This window comes from Bos mutus, chromosome 6 (assembly GCF_027580195.1).
Source record: "Bos mutus isolate GX-2022 chromosome 6, NWIPB_WYAK_1.1, whole genome shotgun sequence".
NCBI classification, from domain to species: Eukaryota; Metazoa; Chordata; class Mammalia; order Artiodactyla; family Bovidae; genus Bos; species Bos mutus.
Window position 1 is genome coordinate 100,538,589 of NC_091622.1, and position 26,241 is coordinate 100,564,829.

Sequence of the window (26,241 nt, forward strand, 5' to 3'; positions counted from 1 at the left end):
ATTTTCTTTACTAGCCTTTAAGATGGTTTCTACATTGTCTATTAGAAACTTAATAGAAAAAAAAATCATTTCTGTAATTATGAAAAGAATAAAATTGGTTAAAGACATGTCCTATGAGAACACCCCCATCATTTTAGCATCTGTAAAATGGTTGACAGTATATCCTACTTGCCCCAACTGGCTCTGATGTTAAAATGGAAAACCTCAGCCCTTGCCCTGTCTAATTCTGAGGTAGGTGAAGTCCCATGATCTTTGAATATGCTCCCTTCTGCTCGGACTTCATCCTCTGACCTCTGTTCTCCCTTAGCTTATTGTCAGTTTCCCACTTTGGGCTCTGTTTACCTGCCTTGCTTTAATCAGAATGGCTTCTTTTATTCTTCATTCTCAGTTCATTCTTACACTCTCTCACATCTTAGCCTCAACATCACTTCCTCAGAGAAGCCCTTCAATTCCTGAATTAGTCTTTTTTTGCTATTAGATGGCACCCAATACTTTTCCTTATTATCATTCACACACTTTGCAGTTAGATACTTGTGTTATTGACTTTATTTTTCTGGGCTCCAAAATCACTGCAGATGGTGATTGCAGCCATGAAATTAAGATGCTTACTCCTTGGAAGGAAAGTTATGACCAACCTAGACAGCATATTAAAAAGCAGAGACATCACTTTGTCAACAAAGGTCTGTCTAGTTGAGGCTGTGGTTTTTCCAGTGGTCATGTATAGATGTGAGAGTTGGACTATAAAGAGAGCTGAGTGCCAAAGAATTGATGCTTTTGAACTGTGGTGTTAGAGAAGACTCAAGAGTCCCTTGGACTGCAAGGAGATCCAACCAGTCCATCCTAAAGGAAATCAGTCCCGGGTGTTCAGTGGAAGGACTGATGTTGAAGCTGGAACTCCAATACTTTGGCCACCTGATGCGAAGAGCTGACTCATTTGAAAAGACCCTGATGTTGGGAAAGATTGAGGGCAGGAGGAGAAGGGAATGACAGAGGATGAGATGGTTGGATGGCATCACAGACTCAATGGACATGGGTTTGGGTAAACTCCGGGAGTTGGTGATGGACAGGGAGGCCTGGTGTGTTGCGGTTCATGGGGTCGCAAAGAGTCGGACACGACTAAGCGACTGAACTGACTGACTGACTTGTGTTATTAGGGCTTTCCAGGTGGCACTAGCAGGAAAGAACCCACCTGCCCATGCAGGAGACATAAGAGACATGGGTTTGATCCCTGGGTAGGGAAGATCCCCTGGAGGAGGGCATGGCAACCCACTCTAGTATTCTTGCCTGGAGAATCCCATGGACAGAGGAGCCTGGCGGGCTACGATCCTTTGGGTTGTGAAGAGTCGGACACAACTTAAGGGACTTAGCGTGCATGCACCTGTGTTACCTACTTTCTGTCTCCTGCTCCCACCAGATTATAAATTATGAGCAGGCTAGAATATTCCTTCGGGTCCTAGCCATTGTGTTTTCTGTAATTTCCATTACAGAATAGATGCGGGGGAAATAGTTGAGGAAATCAAGCTGAGAGTCCAAAATTGAGAACTGAGATGCCCATTGTTTCAGTCCGTGTAGAACTGTGACGTCAACTCTGCTTCTATGTCACCCTTGGGGCAAGAGAATAGTCACGGAGGCAGGAAGTCCCAGTGCCTGGATCCCAGCTTCTGAAGGAAGACCTTTCAGCGACTCATCACTTCCCGAAGCAGAGTCACGGAGTGCAGTGTTTGTTCCCACAGCTTACAGAATCCCTGATCTTGCTCGCCACCGCTCTTCCCACTTCCTGGGAATCAATTGACCTTTCCCCCTCCCCCTGACCACCACCTCTCCTTCCCATGCTCCTTTTCCCCACCAGCCCCCAAGAAGCAAAGCAAAAGGAAACCAAAAAATCCCCAAAACAAACAACTGCCTCTTCCTATCTCTACTCTCAGCCATCTTCATGGATTAACAGGGATACAGAGAAAAAAATATAAATTAATATTTCAGGAGATTATCCTGTTACTCTGGTATTCAGCAGAAAATAAAAATAAATTTTGCACATTACACAGAGGACACGTTGAATTTTCAGTGCTTATTTTTGTAGCACCTCCCTTTGCTTTCTAAAAGACTCTAAGGATTCACAGCTATCTTAGATTATTAGACAAGCAATCATGCTGAGAACAACCATCTTTAAAATGAACTTTTTTAAAAAGCTAGAACATGCCATACTAAACTTCATGTGTCTATAACCAATCACCAGTGTCTTCTAGAGAATAAGAAATGAATTTAGGATCCAGAGATAATTAATTTTATATTAATTAATATACACATAGGGCTTTCCCAGTGGCTCAGTGGTAAAGAATCTGCCTGAAATACAGGAGGTGTGGAGACAGAGCTTTGATCTCTGGGTCAGGAAGATCCCCTGGAGTAGGAAATGGCAACCCATGCCAGTATTCTTTCCTGGAAAATTCCATGGACAGAGGAATCTGGTGGGACAGGGATCGCAAAGTGTTGGAGATAACTGATCACACACATATGTAGACTGGGCATTTGGGGTATGCTGCATTATGTTTTATTTAAAATCTGGTACATATATTCTCATTGTTTTATGAAAGTAACATTCTTGCTTAACATCAGATACACACAAAATATGAGTGTTTACACTTTTGAATATTTTCAAACCACACTGAGGATTCCAAGTCCCTCTAGGTCCTTCTCTTCCCCACCTGTAGTAGCATCTAATAGGCATTACCTAAGTATGTGCCTCTTGAAAGCTGGATTGACTAATTTAATTGCCAACAGAATACAGAAGTCTGACTCTTAGATGTATATTTGATGAAAAATTAATCAAATAGTATAAACTTCACTCCATAAAAAATCTCCATACTTCTATCCCCACAGCAACACGGATGTGCACACAGTGGCATCACTTCTTAAACTGTATCTCCGAGAACTCCCAGAACCGGTTATTCCTTATGCCAAGTATGAAGACTTCTTGTCCTGTGCCAAACTGCTCAGCAAAGAAGAGGAAGCTGTAAGTCAATGCAACTATTTCTTAAAATGCTATTATTTGGGGGGTTTGTCAGTGTTCCTTGTCTTTAACCTGTAAATTTTCCTTTGCCCTGTTTTTGGATTGTTTTCCACTATGCTAAGTATTGACATTACACACAGTTAGATTGTTATACATGTTAGATTTTTACACAGTTAGATTTTTACATTTGGGCTTCCCTAGTGGCTCAGCTGGTAAAGAATCTGCCTGCAATGTGGGAGACCTTGGTTCGATCTCTGGGTTTGGAAGATACCCTGCAGAAGGCAAAGGCTACCCACTCCAGTATTCTGGCCTGGACAATTCCATGGACTGTATAGTCCATAGGGTCGCAAAGAGTTGGACGCAACTGAGTAACCTTCCCTTTCACTAACACAGGTCCCATTTATAATCCTCTCTCTCATCAAGAAGGAAAGTAGAGCTGAAGAAATGAAATCAGCACTCCTTGCCACACTGCCCTCTAAATGCTAAAAATTGGAAGGACTCTCACTATACTAAGGCTACTAAGTTTAAGTTTTGTGGTTTGCTAAGTGAAGTCGTTCAGTCGTGTCCGACTCTGTGACCCCGTGGACTGTAGCCTACCAGGCTCCTCCCTCCATGGGATTCTCCAGGCAAGAGTACTGGAGTGGGTTGCCATTTCCTTGTCCAGGGGATCTTCCCAAGCCAGGGATCAAACCCAGGTCTCCCACATTCCAGGCAGACTCTTTAACCTCTGAGCCACCAGGGAAGCCCCAAATAACCTAACTGTAAATAAGGCTATTTTTCCTTTTCAGTCAGTTGTGAACAAATGTTAAAAATGGTAAATCTGTTTCTCCACAAATAGTACTCACAGAGATATTTGAGATGCTTTCACATCTTTTGAAAATATTTCTGAAATGCTCTCTGTGATAGTGGCAAGTTTTTAAGACAGGATCCATCACTGGTAATAGGTGAAACTAACAAGAACAAAACAAAACAAAAAGCTGCATGCCCCTTTCCCATGTGCTTCCATTCCAAGGTCAACACTTAGATAACATGCATTCTCTTCTTTATACTCAGGGTGTTAAAGAATTGGCGAAGCAAGTGAAGAGTTTGCCGGTGGTCAATTACAACCTTCTCAAGTATATTTGCAGGTAAGAATTATCCTAAAGACAAAATGGAATTTTAAAAGACTGTATTTACACTGACAATAGTCCATTTTGACAATGAATAAAAATCAGTTGGGTTTCCCTGGTGGCTCACTGGTAAAGAATCTGCCTGCCAATGCAGGAGATGCAGGAGACACAGGTTTGATCCCTGGGTTAGGAAGATTCCCCTGGAGGAGGAAATGGCCACCCACTTCAGTATTCTTTGCTGGATAAGCCCATGAACAGAGGAGCTTGACAGGCTGCAGTTCATGGGGTCACAAAGAGTTGGACATGACTTAGTGACTAAAATAACAAAACAACAAAATCACTTAACCGCTCTGAGCTCCAGTGTTGGCCTCTGTAAAATTAAGACGTTTGACAAGGTGATCTCAAAAGTTTCTCTGAGCACTAAAATTGCTTGATTTTGTAATCTGTTGTTTCTGAAGTCTCTTTGACCTCTACATATTGAAGATATGTGGCTTTGAACTTCCATCAAAGTTGTACCATGTACCATTGTTTAACAGAATGAGCCTGTATCTTGGCATGAGAATCATTTATCTAGGAGTCCAGATTCTACCACTGACTTCTTACATGATTTTATGCAATTTTCTTCTCCTCTTTGAGACTAAGAGTCCTAATAGATAAAAGGGTAGTGAAAACATACATTTCACATGATTGTTTTAAAAATTAAAGTATATTACACTATTGATACTATGTATAAATAAGTAATGAGAACCTACTCTGTAACACAGGGAACTCTACTCAATCCTCTGTGGTGACCTAAATGGGCAGGAAATCCAAAACAGAGGGGATATATATGTATATGTATAGCTGATTCACTTTGCTATACAGCAGAAACTATTACAACATTGTAGAGCAACTATACTCCAATACATTTTAAAAATTTTATATGCATATATATTTATACATATGATGAATGTTAATATATTATTCGTTCCCATTTTTCTCAGGGCTCACTGAAGAAAACATTGTAACTCAGTTTTGCCAGAACACTAATTGTGCCTCAAAATACTCTCTGTCAATGACCATGTTTAAGGCCAGGGATGGCATGTCCCGTGTCTGTGCTGCTACTTAAGAAATCAAGTATATATGATTGAAACACATTGAATTTATTTTTTAAAATGTTATTGGAGTATAGTGGAAATACATTAAGCATATTAAATTTAAATAAAGAGATGAATGATTAATAAAGGCTTCCCAGGTGGCACAATGGTATAAGATCTGCCAGACAACAGGAAGAGCAAGATCAGGAAGATCCCCTGGAGAAGGCGATGGCACCCCACTCCAGGATTCTTGCCTAGAAAATTCCATGGACAGAGAAACCTGACAGGCTACAGTCCATGGGGTCGCAAAGAGTTGGACACGACTGAGTGAGCACACCACACTACTAATTTCATCTATTTCAAATAATAAGTGGTAGTTTGACTTTTTGCCCTTCGATTTTGCTGTAATTTAGGATGTATAAGAGTAGTGAACATGTGGAAATAGGCACCTTTTTAGAAACTCATGAGATAGTCATCAACAGCCCAGACTCTAGGGTAAGAGCACCTGGGTTCAGGTCTCAGTCCTGCCGCTTATTAACTCTGTGTCCTTGGAGAAGTTTCTTAACCTCTCTGGTGCCTCATGTGTCTTATCTGTAAAGTGGAGATAATAATAGTATTTAGCTCACTCAGAGATGCTATGAGAATTTAATAAGCTAGCACAATGACTGGCACAGAATGAAATATATTATTTTAAATAACACACAAAGTAAGTTTTCTAAAAATATTTTTCTTGCTTCTTCTTTGTCTCATTAGTACAATTAATAAGCCATGAATTAATAGAAGCTCTTGTAGTACTGAAGAGGGGATGGGAAATGAACAAAAGCTGAAAGATTAAAGAAACAATCTCTGCTACTAAAATCATTCCAGGAAAGGACTGTTTCATGGCTCTTATTCTTTAGCACCTAACAAGTTAAAACAATTTGTGTTTGCAGTTTCTCATATCAATAGAACCGAGGTTTTAATTTAAACCATGTTTAATGTCACTTTTTTAATAGACTATAAATTTGAGGCTCACAAATTGACCCACAAGGGGGATTGATTCCTCTTCTCAGAAATAAGAGATTGTACCAGACAAGCTTATTTCTATAGTTCTCCAATTAAATATGTATATAAATTGGATATTTACTTAGAGATAAGAAAGAAATTCATATTCTTGAATCTCAAGTCCACAATAGCATTATTCAAACACACTCGTTCCTGTGACTGACAGGGGAAACCAAGCCAGGCCAGAGCAGATATTTTATATGATCCCTTATGATTCTGATACTTAAAAATTTGCAATATATATTCTTCACATTTGGCAGAGAGATGTTTGAATTTCTAAATGACTGTGTGTCCATGATCATCTTTGAACAGACTCCAGTTCATAAATTTCCCAATAACCCATTTTTTTTTCCACTGACAAATTTGATCCCATTGTGTTTTGTTCATACTCTTTTACTCAACAGGTTCTTGGATGAAGTGCAGTCCTATTCAGGAATTAACAAAATGAGTGTGCAGAACTTGGCCACTGTCTTTGGCCCTAATATCCTGCGTCCCAAAGTGGAAGATCCCTTGACCATTATGGAGGGTAAGTGAATTACTATCATATATCGTCATCAGAAGAACAGTCAGTTGTCTCTTGATTGTCCTGAACCTATTCTCCTGTGAGGAAACAAAAGAAGTAAGTGAACCCATGGTAATTTCATTTACGGACTCAAGTTCTTCAAATGTAAAACCTTCTTTTGAGAGCCAGGCATTTTTTGAGGAGTTTACTAAACATAAGTTACTAAGCATTTCCTCCATATTTTCATGAGAATTAACAGAACTTGCATAAATCATCTGTAAAATATCACACAAGAACTGGAAAAGTCTACTTCACTTTCTGAGTTGGATGCAATTTTCTGAAACCTCAAATAGTTATGCTTCTAAGTTAATATATTTTTATTAGTTCTCGTTTTTTGGACTGACTTCAAGAGGCAGAAAACATGGGCCTCTAAGACAATGCTGCTTATTTACTTTGGGTTGAAACATGAAGAATTTCTTGTTTTCTATACTACAAGATACCTCAATTTATTTATCACAATGAGAGGTTACTTCTATTTATTTTCAGCAGGTCTCCTTGCTAGAGTACCATTCTTTCTTGTGGGCATTAGTAGCAGCACTGATGTGCAGGTCTTGGCGAGCTTTGAGAGTAAGATTAGAGGATGGGAAACTCAAGTAAGCAGCATTAAAGAGCAAACTAGACACAGATATTATTCCGAGATCTGGAGAGGATATCCATTAAGTCTTTACCTAAGAATTGATTTATGCTTGCAGGAGGGGACTCTGTGCTACTTTATGGGGAAGAGTACCAGAAATCAGTTGTCTGAGGTTTTCCTGGGCCTCACACCAAGCTTGAAATAAGTGTATTTCCCACAACCAGAGTAGAAAATCCTGACATCGAGGCATTGCATAGAGTCCTCAGGAGGGTCTTACCTTGGTGATCATGTTAAAAGTTATGGACCAAGCTCTACAAAGCTTTTAAAAGAAATCCTAATGATTCAATAGAGGATTGAGGAAGAAAAGAAGGAGGAATAATTGGAGCACAAAGGATTTTCAGGGCCATGAAACTATTCCATGTGATACTGTAATAGTGGATATATGACACTGTGCGTGTGTCAAAACCCAGATCACACAGAGAGTGATTTTAATATAAACTATGCATACATGCACGCTAAGTTGCTGCAGTTGTGTCTGACTCTTTGCAACCCTATAGACTGCAGCCTGCCAGGCTCCTCTGTCCATGGGATTCTCCAGGCAAGAATACTGGAGTGGGTTGCCTTGCCCTCCTCCAGGGGATCTTCCTGACCCAGGGATCGAACCTGCATCTTGTACAGCTCCTGTATTGTAGGCAGATTCTTTACTGCTGTGCCACCAGGGAAGCCCAATATAAACTATAGACCTTAGTTAATAATCATAATATATCAATATTGGTTCATCAATGGAAACTAAAACTGGGCTTCCCTCAGATGGCAAAGGATCTGCCTGCAATGCAAGAGACCTGGGTTCAATCCCTGGGTCAGGAAGATCCCCTGGAGAAAGGAATGGCTACCCACTCCAGTATTTTCGCCTGGAGAATTCCATGGTGGGCTACAGTCCATGGAGTCACAAAGAGTCAGACATGACTGAGCGACTAAGGCACACTCAGCAATAAAAAGGATGAGCTACTGATGCATGAATAATAATATGGGAAAATGACAAGAGCCTTATGCTAAGTGATAAAAGACCTGACTCTATAATTGTGTTTATATGAAATTCTAGAAAAGAAGAAAAGTATAGTGACAGAAAGGAGATCAGTGGTTGCCATGGGTAGGGAATTGGCTACAAAAGGACACAAGGAAATTATCTATAAAATGGTTAGATAGTGTTTCCAGGACTGTCGTTTGTCAAAATTTATCATATACCTCACAGATATCTTGTACATGTACTGAAGGATACGTGTGCAAAGCAATTCATTGCAAAAAATACAAATTGAAACTACATTTTATAGAATGCTCTGCGTGTGTGTGTGTGTGTGTGTGTGTGTATTTGTTTAGTCATTCAGTCGTGTCCAACTCTTTGTGACTGCATGGACTGTAGACGGCCAGGCTTCTCTGTCCATAGGATTCTCCAGGCAAGAATGCTGGAGTGGGTTGCCATGCCCTTCTCCAAGGGATATTCCCAATCCAGAGATCAGACCCAGGTCTCCCGCATATATATTAAAGTACCTAGGTACCTTCGAAGGAAAACTGAATTCTTATCCAGTTCTTATGAAGACTCAAGTGCTCGTAGTATGGTATTAAATTCAACCTGTATAAAATTATATGAGCCTGGGGGAATTGTTGAAACAGGTAGTCCAGTGGGACTCCCAAATCTGCATGGATTCTTCAGATTGGCCTGGTGATCACAACCGCTCTGGAGTCATATAATTTTATACATCACCTCTCCGAACCTCAATTTTCTCATTTGAAAAACATTAAGTCTTATCTCAGAGCCTTGAATGCATGCTAAATCACTTCAGTCATGTCTGACTCTTTGCAAGCCTATAGACTGTAGCCTGCCAGGCTCCTCTGTCCATGGGATTCTCCAGGCAGGAATACTGGAGTGGGTTGCCATGCCTTCCTCCAGGGGATCTTCCTGACCCAGGGATCAAACCCATGTCTCTTATGTCTCCTGCAGAGGGAACAGGTTCTTTACCGCTAGTGCTACTTGGAAGCCTTCTCAAAGCCTTATGAGAATATTAATTTAGAAGATGTTTAAGTGAAACATTTCCACCTAATACAGTTTCTCAAACTCTAACACACACAGGAACCACCTAGGGATATTGTTGACATGCAACTTATGATTCAGGAGGTCTGTGTGCAACCCACTAGGCAATACCAAGGCTACTATTCTGTTATCACTGTTGTCTTATCATCTGGGGGCTGGTTGCTGCTGCTGCTGCTGCTGCTAAGTTGCTTCAGTCATGTCCGACTCTGTGCGACCCCATAGATGGCAGCCCACCAGGCTCTGCCGTCCCTGGGATTCTCCAGGCAAGAACACTGGAGTGGGATGCCATTTCCTTCTCCAATGCATGAAAGTGGAAAGTGAAAGGGAAGTCCTTTAGTCGTGTCCGACTCTTTGCGACCCCATGGACTGCAGCCCACCAGGTTCCTCGGTCCATGGGATTTTCCAGGCAAGAGTACTGGAGTGGGGTGCCATTGCCTTCTCCAGGGGGCTGGTTAGAAACATAAAATCTCATGCCCTACTCAACATCTACATTTTAACAGAATCTCCAGATAATTTGTATGAACACTTATGTTTGAGCAACACTGGCCAGCATCAGACCTGACACATTGCTGATTCCTGATCTAAATATGTTACAAGTTTTGAATCATGACAGAAGTGTGCAGGATATAGATGGATATAACACATTTCTTCCTATTCAGAATTTGAGTTAGGCCAGTAAGTCTCCCATTCTTTACCAAGGGGCCCTGTGTGCTTGTTGGGCCAGACTTTTGACACTCAGCCAGGCAGTTTACAACTTTGCTTTAGCGTTCTCGTCCTGCCTGTGCAGAGCTCCAACATCAGCTGGAGACGAGACCTTGGGGACTTTCAGTTCTTTCCCGAGTGTGCACACAGCCCTAGGTGTACACAGAACCCTATGCATACATGTACATAATCTTCTAAATCGTCAAGTATATAGCAGAGATTTCAACACCTCCTATGGAAATCTCTTCAGATTTTCCTTCTAAGCTTTTTGTTTAGCCTGTTGTTTTGTCTTCAACAGTTATCCACTTGCTTCAGGCAAACATGCTTTTTTTTTTTTCCTCTGTTATTCTATTTTATACCTTTTTTGAGTACATATAGTATGATTTTTATTTATTTTTTACTTTATTTATTATTTATTTTTATTTTTAATATAAACTTATTTATTTTAATTGGAGGTTAATTACTTTACAATATTGTATTGGTTTTGCCATACATCAATATGAATCTGCCACAGGTATATACGTGTTCCCCATCCTGAACCCCCCTCCCTCCTCCCTCCCCGTACCATCCCTCTGGGTCATCCCAGTGCACCAGCCCCAAGCATCCTGTATCATGCATCAAACCTGGACTGGCAATTCATTTCATATATGATATTATACATGTTTCAATGCCATTCTCCCAAATCATCCCACCCTCTCCCTGTCCCACAGAGTCCAAACATGCTTTTAAATGAAAAAGCCCGTAATTGTTTTTGACAAATGCCCCTGAGAAATGTTGCTAATTCTAGTCAACTCCTTAGTCAGATAAAATGAAGACAAGCCTCTTGAATGGGGTCTTCCAGGGAACCACCAAACAAGTCAAATTACAATTCTTTGGGAAGGGGGCTTTGAAGGAGTTCCAAACCAGCTTTTTCCATTCCAGTCGCTGCCTCACTTCTGGTTCCCGATAAGATTGAGGGTTGTTGGTTTTCAAGGCTACTGCAGAAAGGAGGATGGGAACAGGGTGAGTTAAAACACTACAGAGCTTGCTGTTCTTCACCAAGAGTCAACAATTTTTTAAAAAATTAACACTCTCCAGATTACAGCAAGCCTTTCATTAATTTCCAAATTTCTGAATATATTGACTGGGAACATTTTTGTCAGTCACTTTTATGGAAGAGAGCATTCTCGTACATCTTTATTACACCATTTTGGCTAATGTCACTTAAAATGCCCTAAAACTTTTTAATGTTGAGCAAGAGTTGTATGGAACTTTATTGACTTGCTATATTATGAAGACAGACCACATATCCACTAGAGATTGTCGAAGGTTCCACTTTAAGGTGCCATTAAAATGTCTTGATATTTTGAGGCAGTTAGATGAGAGATCACAGTGACTTCTTCTAAGAAAGATTTTTCATAATTAAATGTCAAACTTACAAGAAGTGGTGTGTGCCAATTAGAAGCCTGTTCTTTGGAACTAGTTAATTCTGGTTTTAAGCTCTTCTTTTTCTCCTTCATAGCTTGGGACATTGGTCGAGTTACTTAACCTTTATTAGATAGTGATAATAACAGTATCTATTCATAAATTAAAAAAAATCCAACTAAACTAACAAAAGTAAAGTGCTTAGTACAGTTCACATTAAATGTTCAAGAAGTTTTTAGCTGCGATTGCTATTGTCTCCCTAACCTGGAGAAGAAAATGGCAACCCACTCCAGTATTGTTGCCTGGAAAATCCATGGACAGAGGAGACTGGTGGACTACATTCCATGGGGTCACAAAGAGTTGGACACTACTCAGTGACCAAACAACAACAATTGCTATTGTGATCATTAAAAACATAGTTTGGCACTGCTAATAATAATGCTGAATGTGCACCTAAATATGGCTCTTTAAAAGTCACTTTCAAAATAGGAGATAAATCAAAACTGTTTTTTGCTCATACTCCTTTGCTTTCTTTGCAATTCCAGGCACTGTGGTGGTTCAACAGCTGATGTCAGTGATGATTGGCAAACATGATCGCCTCTTCCCCAAAGATGCAGAGCTGCAAAGCAAGCCCCAGGATGGCGTGAGCAACAACAACAATGACCTTCAGAAGAAAGCCCTCATGGGGCAGCTACAGAACAAGGAGAACAATAATACCAAGGACAGTCCCGTAAGGCGGTGCTCTTGGGACAAGCCTGAGTCTCCCCAAAGAAGCAGCATGGATAATGGATCCCCCACAGCTCTGCCAGGCAGCAAAACCAACAGCCCCAGGAACAGCATCCACAAGCTGGATGTCTCTAGAAGCCCCCCTCTCATGGTCAAAAAGAATCCCGCCTTCAACAAGGGCAGTGGGATTGTCACCAATGGGTCCTTCAGCAGCAGTAACGCTGAAGCACTCGAGAAAGCCCAGACCACTCCCAATGGGAGCTTACAGGCCAGAAGGACCTCTTCCCTGAAGGGGTCTGGTACCAAAATGGGCACCCACAGCATGCAGAACGGAACCGTGCGCATGGGCATCTTGAACTCTGATACCCTGGGGAACCCCGGGAATGGCCGCAGCATGAGCTGGCTGCCCAATGGCTACGTGACCCTGAGGGATAATAAGCAGAAAGAGCAAGCAGGAGAGTCGGGCCAGCACAACAGGCTCTCCACCTACGATAACGTCCACCAGCAGTTCTCGGCGATGAGCCTCGACGACAAGCAGAGCGTCGACAGCGCCACCTGGTCCACTTCCTCCTGTGAGATCTCCCTGCCCGAGAACTCCACCTCCTGCCGCTCCTCCACCACCACCTGCCCAGAGCAAGACTTTTACGGTGGGAACTTTGAGGACCCCGTTTTGGATGGACCCCCGCAGGACGACCTCTCCCACCCCGCGGACTATGAAAACAAAAGCGACCGGAGGAGTGTGGGCGGCCGCAGTAGTCGGGCCACCAGCAGCAGCGACAACAGTGAGACCTTCGTTAGCAACAATACCAGCAACCACAGCGCCCTGCACAGCTTAGTGTCCAGCCTGAAACAGGAAATGACCAAACAGAAGATAGAGTATGAGTCCAGGATAAAGAGGTGAGGAAAACCTGGAGCCCCTAGTGGCCAGAGAGGGTGCGACAGCCTCCTGTGAGGCTCGCCCGCTAACTCCAGTCAGAGACCCGGGTTCAGGTCCTACGTTCGCCATTTGTAAGCTGTGGGACTCAGGGAAAGTTCACTTCATCTCTGTGAGTCTCAGCTTGCCAATGTGAAAATTTTTAAACTCTAGTAGTAATCTACCTCAAGGTGAAAATTGCTCAGATGTGTCCAACTCTTCTTTCATGGGGATTCTCCAGGCAAGAATACTGGAGTGAGTTTCTATTTCCTTCTTCAGGGGATCTTCCCAACCCAGGGATCCAACCCGGGTCTCCTGCGTTGCAGGCAGATTCTTTACCAACCTCAAAATCATGTTAAGAAATCATTACACATTGTCCCCAGGACAGAGCAGATGCTCAGTAATTCTACCTCTTGTTATTAGTAAAAGCATGGATTTAGGTTCAAAAGCTGGGGAGAGGAGTGGGAAGGGATGTCTGGAGAACAAGGAGTTCATTATCACAGGAAGAGGATGAAATGAGAGTAAATAGAAGTTGGAAAATAAACAGATCTTTGTTGTTCATTATGTCCATGGTTGAATGCTTGGGGTTAATGCTTGTCTGCTGTCGCCCAGGCTCAGACCAGGCCACAAGGATTCAGCAGTGAGTAAAGAAGACAAAAATTCAGCCCTTGAGGAACAGGCTTGCAGTCCCCTGGAAGAGATAGATAAATAAGTAAACTGATCCTATGCTAAGTAGAAGACTGAAGCAGGGAAGAGGGGTGAGAAGTGTTGCTGAGGGTAATTCTAAGTGTAGGGCCCTGTAGGGGGCAATGATGCAGATACCCAGCAGAAGTGGAAATGCCCTGAGGTGGGATGGACAAGGAGCTCAGAGAGGTACCATAGAACCTTCAAGATCATCTTAATCTTTGGCTTTTACTCTGAGATTGGAATCCAGGCAAGTTTGTGAGAAAAGTGATAGCATGAAGTATAGTCATATAGACAGGAAACTTGTAGCACAAACGGGGAGCAAAAAATATGATTTATAAGGAAACCATTGTGCTGAAACCTAAGTGATACCAGTTGACATCTTCTCATAAAATATCCAAGAGAGGAGTTGGCTTAGCAACTTCAAGGAGTTAACCTGGGAAAGATAAAGGATATTGGCTGAGCATATTGCCTTGACAATGCCCCTGACTATCAGATGCTCCAAGGTCTTGAGAGGCAGCAATACAGAAAATGGAGCCGCTGCCCCACAAGTACAGCCTTGTGCTGGAAACCTGAATATCACCACACTCCACAATTTCACCAGGGTTACAGGAATTACAAAACTGATTGTTTTTCTGTTCACCTTTCAGTGTAGTATAGGGGAAGGACCCTGCACTCTTAAGAGCAGGTCTGAGGCTCAGTTCAGCCTGAAGTAGCCCCTCTAGGGGCCTCAGCCCCAGGCCCAGGCTGTGCCTTGGTAGACCCCTTCGTGTTCTAAGATCCTCATGGTACGTGAACGTCTTTGTCCTGTTCAACTGCTTCCATGGCCCTAAACCACACATGGTTGTTTTCTTTATATATAAAGTTGACCTTCATGTATTTTAATGTTTCCCATCCATTTATCAATTATCAAGCCAAAAGATACATATTTTTAAGAGCTATGGAAAAGTAAATAAAAATACCTACATGTTAGATTGAAAAATTACTTTATTGGAAACAGAAGCTTGGTTTGAATTTTTCTAAATAATGCCAAGTGACAGGAGACTTAAATAAGAAGAAAAAAGAGCATTATCATCTTATAAGGCTGCTCTTCTTTCTGAATGTAGTTTATGGAACCAATGGCTACCAAATCTCTGAATTGCTGCCAATGCATGATGGTAAATTAGCACTTAGCAGTGGAAAGCAAGAGATGACACTTGAAACTTGAATTAAGATAGAGCATATATTATTCTGAACAGTTGCAAATGTACACATTCATTTCTGAGAACATTGGTGTTACATTTATGTTCTGAGTCTGTGGTGCATTTCAGAGACTTTGATAAGAGGACGTTTCAACAGAATGTCATCTCATTGGCCTCTTTCATTGGCATTTTTACCCACTTGACAAGCAAAGGAAGAGGTCCATGATAAAACGGGGTAGAGGATCTGCCATATGACCAAGCCAAGCAGTATAAGAAGTGATTGTTCTAATTACTGGTCATTACTGTTTAAAATTATATATTTCTCTCTCAATTCCTTTTTAACTCTACAAGTATTGAGGCTAGATAGATGATAGATATGTGTGTACATATATACATACATCCCTAGATAGGTAGATAGATCATGGAGAAATAAATAGATATTACTTTATTTATGTATCATTGATATATATGATTTTTAGTTTTTAAACATGTGAGTTTAATGCTCTTCTCTCCCTCAAATTAGTTTCTACCTTTATTATACTGTGGTCAGATCAATTCATTTATAGATATCAGTCATTTGGTCTGGTAAGAAGTATTGTCTTATTATTGGTTTGAGATTATATATATGACCAATAGATCAAATCTGTTAATCAAGCTGTTCAAATATTTTTCATTTCTCCTAAATTTTATTTGCTAGATCTATAATTTCTAACAAAGCTTTCTTAAAATTTCCTAATTTTTGTGGATTTATCTATTTATATTTATAATTTTGTTATATTTTATATTGAGTAACTTGGGGCTATACAACTAGATGAATGCAAGTCCAGAATTGTTTATATCCCCCTAATGAATTGATCCTTTTATCATAAAATAATAGTAATAGTGCTTTTTGCCCCCAAATATTTTTCTGATGTTAATATTCCTATATAATTTCTATTTTCATTAATAACTCCTTGCTATATATTTTCCATTGTTTCAAGTTTTGTGTATAATTATTTGAAGACATATTTTTTCAGTCCTGGAGTACAAAAGAGTACATCTCCTCTTTTGTTTATTTCATCTCCCCCATTTTCTGAATTTTCTCTCTATATCCCTTACTAAAGTATGTTGGACCTTCTTAGTCCAATCTCCCTCTCCATCTTTGTTAATTTCACCTTCTTATATTAAATTTTCATCTTTTTTCATTCCATGAGGCATTTGGATAGTTTTTCTCAAAGCTGTTTTCTCATTTATTTATTTCCTCTTCTGATTCAATTCTGTCACTTCACTCAACCCATGAGTAGAGTTTTCGTAGTCTCTTTGCCATTAAAGACTATTGATGTTCCAAGCTCTCAGTTGAGTCACTTTCAGCCTTCTGTCTCTCTTATACTGGATATCTCCTCTTCCCTGTGTGAAAAGTGAAAACCTAGTCGCAGCTTCTAGGGCTTCTATCTGAGACAAATACTCCTCGTATGTTTTCACTTGCAGTTCTAAACTTGTTTCTTCCTTGGTTCTGATACCTGAAGATGCTCTTTTATTTTTTTAACTTTGTATTTTAAAAATATTTTTCTAACATATTTTTCCAACATTAGTCTGTGCTTGCAATGGGAGGGGTTTCTTCTATTTTCAACTCAGCCATTAGATTCCAGGAAGTTTCATACAGGTGCCTGATATGTACAAATGCATTAGTATATTTTTAAAGGATAGTCTTCCTTGATATTAAAGGTTGAGTTTCTTCCAACTTTTTTATTTCTAAAACAAATAGCTTTACAAAGCAAAGAGAATATATTGGGAAATAGTTCTGGGTGAGAACCAGCACATTACCAGGTTTTTAATGTAAAACACATGATCATGTGATCAAAATGGCCTTCCAAACTAATTAAAGAATGTGATTTTTTTTTTTAATCTTAGTTGCTTACAAAGAGAGAGCAGATTCATCTTTAAGTGTTCTTATGATTATCTGGATGAAATAACATATGGGACTCATTATTTCAGAGCAGAAAAATAATTGAGATTTTAATTTGAAAATTATTAGAATAATCAGATTTTTGAGTGCTAAGTGTGCATTAGCCTCTCACATTTCAGTAGCATGGCAAATTCAAGCATACCCTTGCAACTTCCATGCATAACAGGAGAAATTAAGATGCCAGCTATTACCAAGACACATCATCTAATAAAGAAGTGCTTAATGTTCCTCCTTGAACAACAGCAATAATAAGTTGTGTTTTGGAACTTAGTGATTATGGAGAAAACTCTATTTTTTAGGAAATTATCTAAAATTATATAGCCATCTAAAAAAATACAGCTATCAATCTATAAAATACAGCAAGTCCCCTACATGCTGCTGCTGCTGCTGCATAGTCACTTCAGTCGTGTCCAATTCTTGTGCAACCCTATGGACTGTAGCCCACCAGGCTCCTCTGTCCATGGAATTCTCCAGGCAAGAATACTGGAGTGGGTTACAATGTTCTCCTCCAGGGGATCTTCCCAATCCGGGCATTGAACCTATGTCTCCAGCATTGCAGGCATATTCTTTATCTCTGAGTCACCAGGGAAGCCCAAGTCCCCTACAAGGAACCTTCCAGTTGTAAACTTTCAAAGAAACAGATGTGCATCCCATTAATGTCAGGTGTGAGTAAAACTGCAGCTTGCCCTCTGTCTCCTATTGCTGGTGATCCTTCAGCTCTACCATCTTCTACCTCCTCTCCCTCCTTCAGTCAATAATTCTTCTTGCCTGTTTACTTGATACCAGACCCTGTATGCCAGCTGTTGTACTGTATTATTGTACTTTTCAAGGTACTATACTGTAAGATTAAAAATGTTTTCTTTTTTGTATTTTTAATGTCTTATTTCTATGAAAAGTATGATAAACCGATTATAGTACAGTGCTATATAGCCAATTGTGTTAGTTGGATACTTCAGCTAACTTCGTTTCTTGGACTTACAAGCAAATTGGATTTACAAATGTGCTCTTGGAACAGAACTCATTTGTATGTAGGGAATTTACTGTATAGTGATCTTAAGATACGTTAACTTGGAAGACAGAATCGCAGCTAGCAGGCTACTTAAGTGGACTCTGTTGTCACAAAATGTCAGGTGAATTACTTATTCAACACATGTAAGCTCTACTTGTGAATGTAAGGCGGCTACTTTTAGAACCACTTTTGTAAGAGGGGTGCTGTATAGTCCCTTCTAAGTCCATTCTTAACAGTGGACTTACTCTCTCTAGCAATGACATTTTCACTGCCACTCTTTTTCCTTTGGTAGAAAGCAAATTTGACGGCCCTCTTTTCTTTACAACTTTATCAGACTTTCCCCTTTCTTTCAGTGAAGACAAATTTACATTTAATGACTCAGGAAGCTTTATAGTTTGGGCTCCCTCCTGCTTCTGCCAAATTCTGTGCTGCATGATGACCCTGGTCTCTGGCTTCTTTGTGCTGAAATTCACTCATTCACTATCAAATGACAATGAAGTGCTTCCAAGAGAGGTCTTGGGGTCTTGCAGAAATGATAGTGAATCATGTTATGAAATAGTAAAAAAAGAAAAGAAAATATATGTATGTATGTATTAATCAGTGGACCTTGATTCACTGATTTGAAAGGGCTCATTCCAGTTTCCAAAGCATTGCAGAGACAGAGTTTAGGAAATATTTTTTGTAATCTTTTTTACATTTCAAAAAACAAAATTACTTTATCTCTTATTCCTTCTCCCACCCTGTGCAGCTTAGAACAGCGAAACTTGACTTTGGAAACAGAAATGATGAGCCTCCACGATGAACTGGATCAAGAAAGGAAAAAGTTCACGATGATAGAAATCAAAATGCGAAATGCCGAACGGGCAAAAGAAGATGCAGAGAAAAGAAATGACATGCTTCAGAAAGAGATGGAGCAGTTCTTTTCCACGTTTGGGGAGCTGACAGTGGAACCCAGGAGAACGGAGAGAGGAAACACGATATGGATCCAGTGAGGGGCGCTCTCTCCTGCTGTCTCGAGCGGCCCTGGGAAGGACGCTGGGGATTCTGGTGGGAAGATTATATGGGACCAGGTGGCTGGTCACCTGGCTGTACAGAGTTCTAGCTGGGGAAGGCATATCATTTATAGACATTACCCGCCCATATCTTCAATGTGTACCAAAGTTGTATCATGTCCTATAATGCTACTGTTAAGTGTTACAACTGGATATGTGTATATAGAGTAGTTTTTAAAAAGTAAACTAAAAACAAGAAGCATATCTCAAGAATTATTTTATTGGCAGTCTTGTATTTAAAATGTTAAATCAGTATGTCATTGCAACTTAGCTTGCTTTCAAGCTTCACCCCTTGCACTTAACATAAGCTATTTTTGGCATTGTGTTATCATCAGCTTATTTTATAGATCAATATTTTTATTTCCCCTTTTGCTGAGGAAACGGAGATAAGCAGATATATAAATATATGAAAATATATATGAGATGAGTTATTAAAATCAAAAGAATACTTTGTGGCTGTGCTGTTTGTGCTGATAGACCTTGCCGTGACCAAAAAGAGAAATGTAAATAATTTTATAAAATATGATGGAATCCCCAGGAAACTTTGAATCACTCTATGAATTCTGCCCTTGACACTGTTCAGTTTTCTTGATGAGATGGTTTGACACAGGAAATTTTAGATTAAGTAAAAAGGTCTCCTTCTCAAGTCCCCTGCTCTGTCTTGCCCATGCCATAGATGCATGTCTCCTATGCAGGATGCACTTTAGAGGGGGAAAAAATCATTAAAAAAAAAAAAAAAAGAGCATTTAAGTAGTCATGCCTTGAATTGCTCTTTCTGCTGGATGGTTATGAGAGAAAATTCTTCCTGCCATTGGGATGTTGAGAAACAGTGTTTGCTAATTATGGTGTCCATGTTGAGCACCTGTCCCCTTACCAACCTCCCCCTGCCCTGAACTGCCCTCCGGAAATGCAAACAGTGAAACAGTATTACCGTATCTCTCTCAGTGAAACTGTTGGAGTACGTGCCTTATATTCTTCTTTTGCTCAGGCTGACTGTTCTGTTGCCATCTAGGATCCTTTCCGAATGAGAGCTGGCAAAGGTAGTTTGAAGCCAGAGGGAGGTGATGGAGGGAACAGGGACCAGGAGAAGGATGAGACAGTTTGGAAGAAACTATCTGGCTTCTAATTTGTTTTTTTACAATATTGTCCTTCCCTATTAAAACATATTTATTCACAATAATTTTAAAATGTGAATCTTTAAAAGTCCGATGGTGATCAATTTGTGAGCATCACTAATGATAACTTTCCAGACTCTCTGGGACTCTCTGGAGCTGGAGATTGGAGAGAACAATTCTTCACAATTAAATAAGGCAATGATTTTGAGAAGCAAAGCAAATAAATCTTTCTCGGACTAGAACAGAAAGTCACAAAAGGCATAATTAGAAATAAATACTACTTGCGTTTATGGGATTTGCGTTGTTTGGAGGCTCTCTGCTTGTGTGTATTTATTTTCAAGGGGACAGTAACCTTTACAACCTCTGTTCTTGTCACTGTGCTGCCTTTGTTTATATTTTTAAACTGAGCAAGCTTATGTGGTCCTTTGGTATCAACCACTGTCTCTATAGCAATAGCTCTTTTATCTTTAGTTCCCTTTTCTCTCTCTCTTCAATTCTGTAGCAAGATACTCCTACCTGGATATCCTATAGAAAATTCAAGTGCAAAATGTGCAAAAATGATCTCTTATCTTTTCCCAAGTCCCTGCCTTAGTTAAAAACCACAGACTCATAGGAAGCTGTATGTAACAATAGTAAAAATCAAAGACTATGCAAACTGCTCATGTTCAAATTTTTTCCAATTGTCCAGCTGTTACTAAATCTTCTGTGAATCTCTTTTTTTCATCTGTAGAATAGTTGGGCATAATAAAAATACTGCTCTCATAGACCTATGTGGTTTCAGCAAGGTAGCTTATATCAGGTTGAGGACGGTACCTAGTATACAGGAAGGGCTCCATCAATGTTAACTGGAATTTATCTCTACTCTACCCTCTTCTTCATGTTAACATTCACTCATCAAGTACTGTCTAGTCCACCCATCCTCACCTTTTTCATCTGCTCGCTTTGATCAATTTCTCCCCATCTCTTGATGAAAGCATCTCACCCAGCCCCTTAAGTTTTGGTATTTCATTTGCAGACTGCTCTTTGTAAGTCATCCTTCTGACCACTGTAGCCTTTTTAATAACATTCAAATGCCCCTCACACAGTATATATGACTCTAACTTGCAGTTTCAGTCTCAGATCCTGCCACTTCCCCCATACCTGTAATGCTGTCTCATGCCTCTGGAACGTTCCACCTTCTTTTTCTTTAAGATTTTTTTTCTTTTTTGATATGGACCATTTTTAAAGTCTTTATTGAGTTTTTACAATATTGTTTCTGTTTTTGTTCTGTTTTTTGTGTCATAAGGCAGATGGGCTCTTAGATTCCTCACCAGGGATCAAACCTGCACCCCCTGCATTGAAAGGAAAACCTTAACACTGGACCACCTGCAAGTCCCTCCACCTTCTATCATTGTGTGCATCTTGACTGCCTTCCTTCTATCTGGCACACACCAACCATGTGTTTTTTGGTTTTTGTTTTTTGCCAAATCAAATATCAGTTCAGTTCAGTTCAGGCACTCAGTCGTGTGACCCCATGGACTACAGCATGCCAGGCCTCCCTGTCTATCAACTCCCAGAGTTTACTCAAACTCATGTCCATTGAGTAAGTGATGCCATCCAACCATCTTATCCTCTGTCGGCCCCTTCTCCTCCTGCCTTCAATTTTTCCCAGCATCAGGGTCTTTTCAAATGAGTGAGTTCTTCCCATCAGGTGGCCAAAGTATTCGAGTTTCAGCTTCAGCATCCATCCTTCTAATGAATATTCAGGACTGATTTCCCTTAGGATGGACTGGTTGCATCTCCTTGCAGTCCAAGGGGCTCTCAAGAGTCGTCTTCAACACCACAGTTCAAAATCATAAATTCTTTGGCGCTCAGCTCTCTTTATGGTCCAACTCACACATCCGTACATGACTACTGGAAAAACCATAGCCTTGACTAGATGAACCTTTGTTGGCAAAAGTATGTCTCTGCTTTTGAATATGCTATCTAGGTTGGTCATAACTTTTCTTCCAAGGAGTAAGAGTCTTTTAATTTCATGGCTGCAGTCACCATCTGCAGTGGTTTTGGAGCCCCCCAAAATAAAGTCAGCCACTGTTTCCACTGTTTCCCCATCTATTTCCCATGAAGTGATGGGACCAGATGCCATGATCTTAGTTTTCTGAATGTTGGGCTTTAAGCCAAATTTTTCACTCTCCTCTTTCACTTTCATCATGAGTCTTTTTAGTTCTTCTTCGCTTTCTGCATAAGGGTGGTGTCATCTGCATATCTGAGGTTATTGATATTTCTCCTGGCAATCTTGATTCCAGCTTGTGCTTCATCCAGCCCAGCATTTCTCATCAAATGTCAGCTCCCCTTTAAAGCTTCCTAAGATCTCAATGGAAGGTTAGTTGTGCTTTGTGCTCCCAATTTATATATATCCCTTTTACCCTTTTCCATGTCTGATTGTTTTCTTCACCAAGTTAAAAAGCAGTTTAGGAAGCAGCAAAGTGGAATGGTAATTGCAGGAAGCTGAGAACCATACAGAAGTAAGCATCTTAACAGTTAGAACCGGACATGGAAGTTGGACATGGAACCGGTTGGAAGTTGGGAAAGGAGTACGTCAAGGCTGTATTGTCACCCTGCTTATTTAACTTATATGCAGAGTACATGCAGGCTGGATGAAGCACAAGCTGAAATCCAGATTGCCAGAGAAATATCACTAACCTCAGATATGCAGATGACACCAACTTTATGGCAAAAAGCAAAGAGAAACAAAAGAGCCTCTTGATGAAAGTGAAAGAGGAGAATGAAAAAGCTGGCATAAAACTCAGCATTCAGAAAACTAAGATCATGGCATCTGATCCCATCACTTCATGGCAAATAGATGGGGAAACAATGGAGACAGTGGGCTGTTTTCTTGGGCTCCAAAATCACTGCAAATGGTGACTGAAGCCATGAAATTAAAACATGCTTGCTCCTTGGAAGAAAAGCTATGACCAACCTAGACAGCATGTTAAAAAGCAGAGATATTACTTTGTCCACAAAGGTCCATCTGGTCAAAGCTATGGTTTTTCCAGTAATTGTGTATAGATGTGAGAGTTGGACCATAAAGAGAGCTAAGCACCATAAAATTGATGCTTTTGAACTATGGTGTTCGAGCAGACTCTTGTGAGTCCCTTGGACTGGAAGGAGATTAAACCAGTCCATCCTAAAGGAAATCAGTCCTGAATATTCACTGAAGGGACTGATGCTGAAGCTGAAGCTCCAATACTTTGGCCACCTGATTCGAAGAACTGATCATTGGAAAAGATCCTGAAGCTGGGAAAGATTGAAGGTGGGAGGAGAAGGGGATGACAGAGGATGAGATGGTTGGATGGCGTCACTGACTCGATGGACATCAGTTTGAGCAAGCTCCGGGAGTTGGTGATAAACAAGGAAGCCTGGTGAGCTCCAGTCCATGGGGTCACAAAGAGGCAGACATGACTAAGCAACTGAACTGAACTGGACTGAATATGCCTCAGGCAAGGCACAAAAAAATGATAAGTCATTTAACCTTTGAGCCTTAGTTTTTTCATCTGTAAAGTGAAGATGATAACTAACTCTATTGATAAATGCAGTTTCTTAAGGCACCAGAAAGATATCTTATCGATTTTAGGTGCCTCCCCCTCCATCGTCACTGGCCTTCCCAGATGAAACAATGGTAAAGAATTTTGCCTGCCAATGCGGAAGATGCAAGAGATGCAGATTTGATCCCTGGGTTGGGATGATCCCTTAGAGTAGGAAATGGAAAACCACTCCGATATTCTGGCCTAGAAAATTTAATGTACAGAGGAGCCTGGTGGGCTACAGTCCATGGGGTCACAAAGAGTTAGACATGACTGAGCACACACATTCTTCACCATTGTTATGCCACAGAGTATCAGCATGGAGAGTTAGCAATAAATTTTGTCTTTGCTTTATGAGGGATACTGTTATTAATCTTAATTATAAATAGTGATGACAATCTTCAGTCAATGCATGCCATGAGCAACTTGTCCATCTGGGTTTTTATTGGTTTTTATATTAATTCAGCTGAAAGCCTAGAAAAATATCAATGGGAAATTGACATAAGAATAAATTGGAAATATACATGTAGTGTTGAGGGTTCATTTGCTGCATTCTGCATACATTTCTTTAAAACTCTTTAGACAACTGTGATGATTTTTACATTATGGGCTCAGGAAAAAAGACTTGCTTCCAAGTGAGTCTATAGTACTGGTTTGACTTATCAAACTATATGGCTATGTATCCTTTAATGAACACTTAAAACAGAAATGCCCATGCCATCAAGCTAACTAAAGTGCAGATTCTATATGTAAATTTATCATGAAGTGACTAAAAACTCCAAGTAGAATTTAAATAATGTCATTCCAATTTATTCACAATCTGAGGATTCCTTTTACAAAATTATATCAATGCTAGGTAAGAGAGTTTAAATCTCTTTTTAAAGATATAATTAATATGATATAATATTCTAAAATTAATTCATATAATTAATACTGCCATAATTTTAATGAAATAATTATCTCTCATTGGAAATGCAGGAGTGGATTAAAGACTGGGGTTGTTGTTTAGTTGTTAAGTCATGTCCAACTGTTTCCAACCCCATGAACTGTAGCCCGCCAGTCTCCTCTGTTCAAGGGATTCTCCAGGCAAGAATACTGGAATGGGTTGCCATTTCCTTTTCCAGGGCACCTTTTGGACTCAGGGATCAAACCCATGCCTCCTGCATTGGAGGTGGATTCTTTACTGCTGAGCCGCCAGGGAAGCCCCAAGAAGCTGACCACAAACCCCAGGGTTCCTTACACTGCAGATTTGTGCCTTCTTGGTGTAGCATCCTAGAAGAGAAAATTCATGAACTTTTGCATTAGGAGACCTGGATCATAATCCCAGCTCTGCAGCTTAGAAGTTATATAAGCTTAAAGTTACGTCAAGTTTGTAAGCCTGTTCATTTTTATGTAAAATTGGGATAATAATAGTGTCTTTTCCTTATTAGATTTTTTTGAGGCATGAATAAGTGATTAGCACTGTATTTGGCATATAGTAAGTGTTCAGAAAATGAAGATCATAGCATCTGGTCCCATCACTTCACGGGAAATAGATGGGGAAACAGTGGAAACAGTGTCAGCCCCCTTTATGTTTTGGGGCTCCAAAACCACTGTAGGTGGTGACTGCAGCCATGAAATTAAAAGACGCTTACTCCTTGGTAGAAAAATTATGACCAACCTAGATAGCATATTGAACAGCAGAGACATTACTTTGCCAACAAAGGTCCATCTAGTCAAGGCTATGGTTTTTCCAGTGGTCATGTATGGATGCAGTGGAGAGTTGGACTGTGAAGAAGGCTGAGCGCCGAAGAATTGATGCTTTTGAAGTGTGGTGTTGGAGGAGACTCTTGAGAGTCCCTTGGACTGCAAGGAGATCCAACCAGTCCATTCTGAAGGAGATCAGCCCTGGGATTTCTTTGGAAGGAATGATGCTAAAGCTGAAACTCCAGTACTTTGGCCACCTCATGTGAAGAGTTGACTCATTGGAAAAGACTCTGATGTTGGGAGGGATTGGGGGCAGGAGGAGAAGGGGACGACAGAGGATGAGATGGCTGGATGGCATCACCAACTCGATGGACATGAGTTTGAGTGAACTCGGGGAGATGGTGATGGACAGGGAGGCCTGGCGTGCTACAATTCATGGGGTCACAAAGAGTCAGACACGACTGAGCGACTGAACTGAACTGAACTGAACTGAAGTATTCTATAAATGGTAGCTGTTGGCTCCCAAATTACTCCTGTTAAAAGGATGCTTCTGGAGCTCATAGCTGGGTTCTGGCCTTGGGAAACGGACCAGCAATGAAGCACTAGCATGCACAGCAGCAGAGGCTGTAATTGTGACCCTGTCTCAAGGACTCTAATTTTACCTTTTCTCAGATGATCTGCCGAGACTGATGACAAGAGAGAGGCATGCTAAAAGCATCCTTTCTATTTGGAATTAATACAATTACATCCATAATCTGGGAATAAAATCTAAAGAACCACCTCTAACTGTCCATCAATTTTGT

The 26,241-nt window shown here is 40.4% G+C and overlaps 1 protein-coding gene across 6 annotated transcripts in view; it reads left to right on the forward strand.

The window, feature by feature from the left end:
- The window catches only part of ARHGAP24 (Rho GTPase activating protein 24), a 545,966-nt gene extending 525,418 nt beyond the window's left edge, over nucleotides 1–20,548 (forward strand). For 4 of the 6 annotated variants that reach the window (XM_005902826.2, XM_070372642.1, XM_070372643.1 and 1 more), the window contains exons 4-8: nucleotides 2,875–3,007; nucleotides 4,058–4,131; nucleotides 6,638–6,759; nucleotides 12,110–13,187; nucleotides 18,771–20,545. In XM_005902826.2, coding sequence (XP_005902888.2) covers nucleotides 2,875–3,007; nucleotides 4,058–4,131; nucleotides 6,638–6,759; nucleotides 12,110–13,187; nucleotides 18,771–19,014 — 1,651 coding nt within the window. In that variant the 3' untranslated portion in view covers nucleotides 19,015–20,545. Of the gene's footprint in view, nucleotides 1–2,874; nucleotides 3,008–4,057; nucleotides 4,132–6,637; nucleotides 6,760–12,109; nucleotides 13,188–18,770 lie in introns of all 6 variants that reach the window. The other 2 variants (XM_070372641.1, XM_005902824.3) reach the window with 2 other exon arrangements.
- Nucleotides 20,549–26,241: the final 5,693 nt, after the last annotated feature.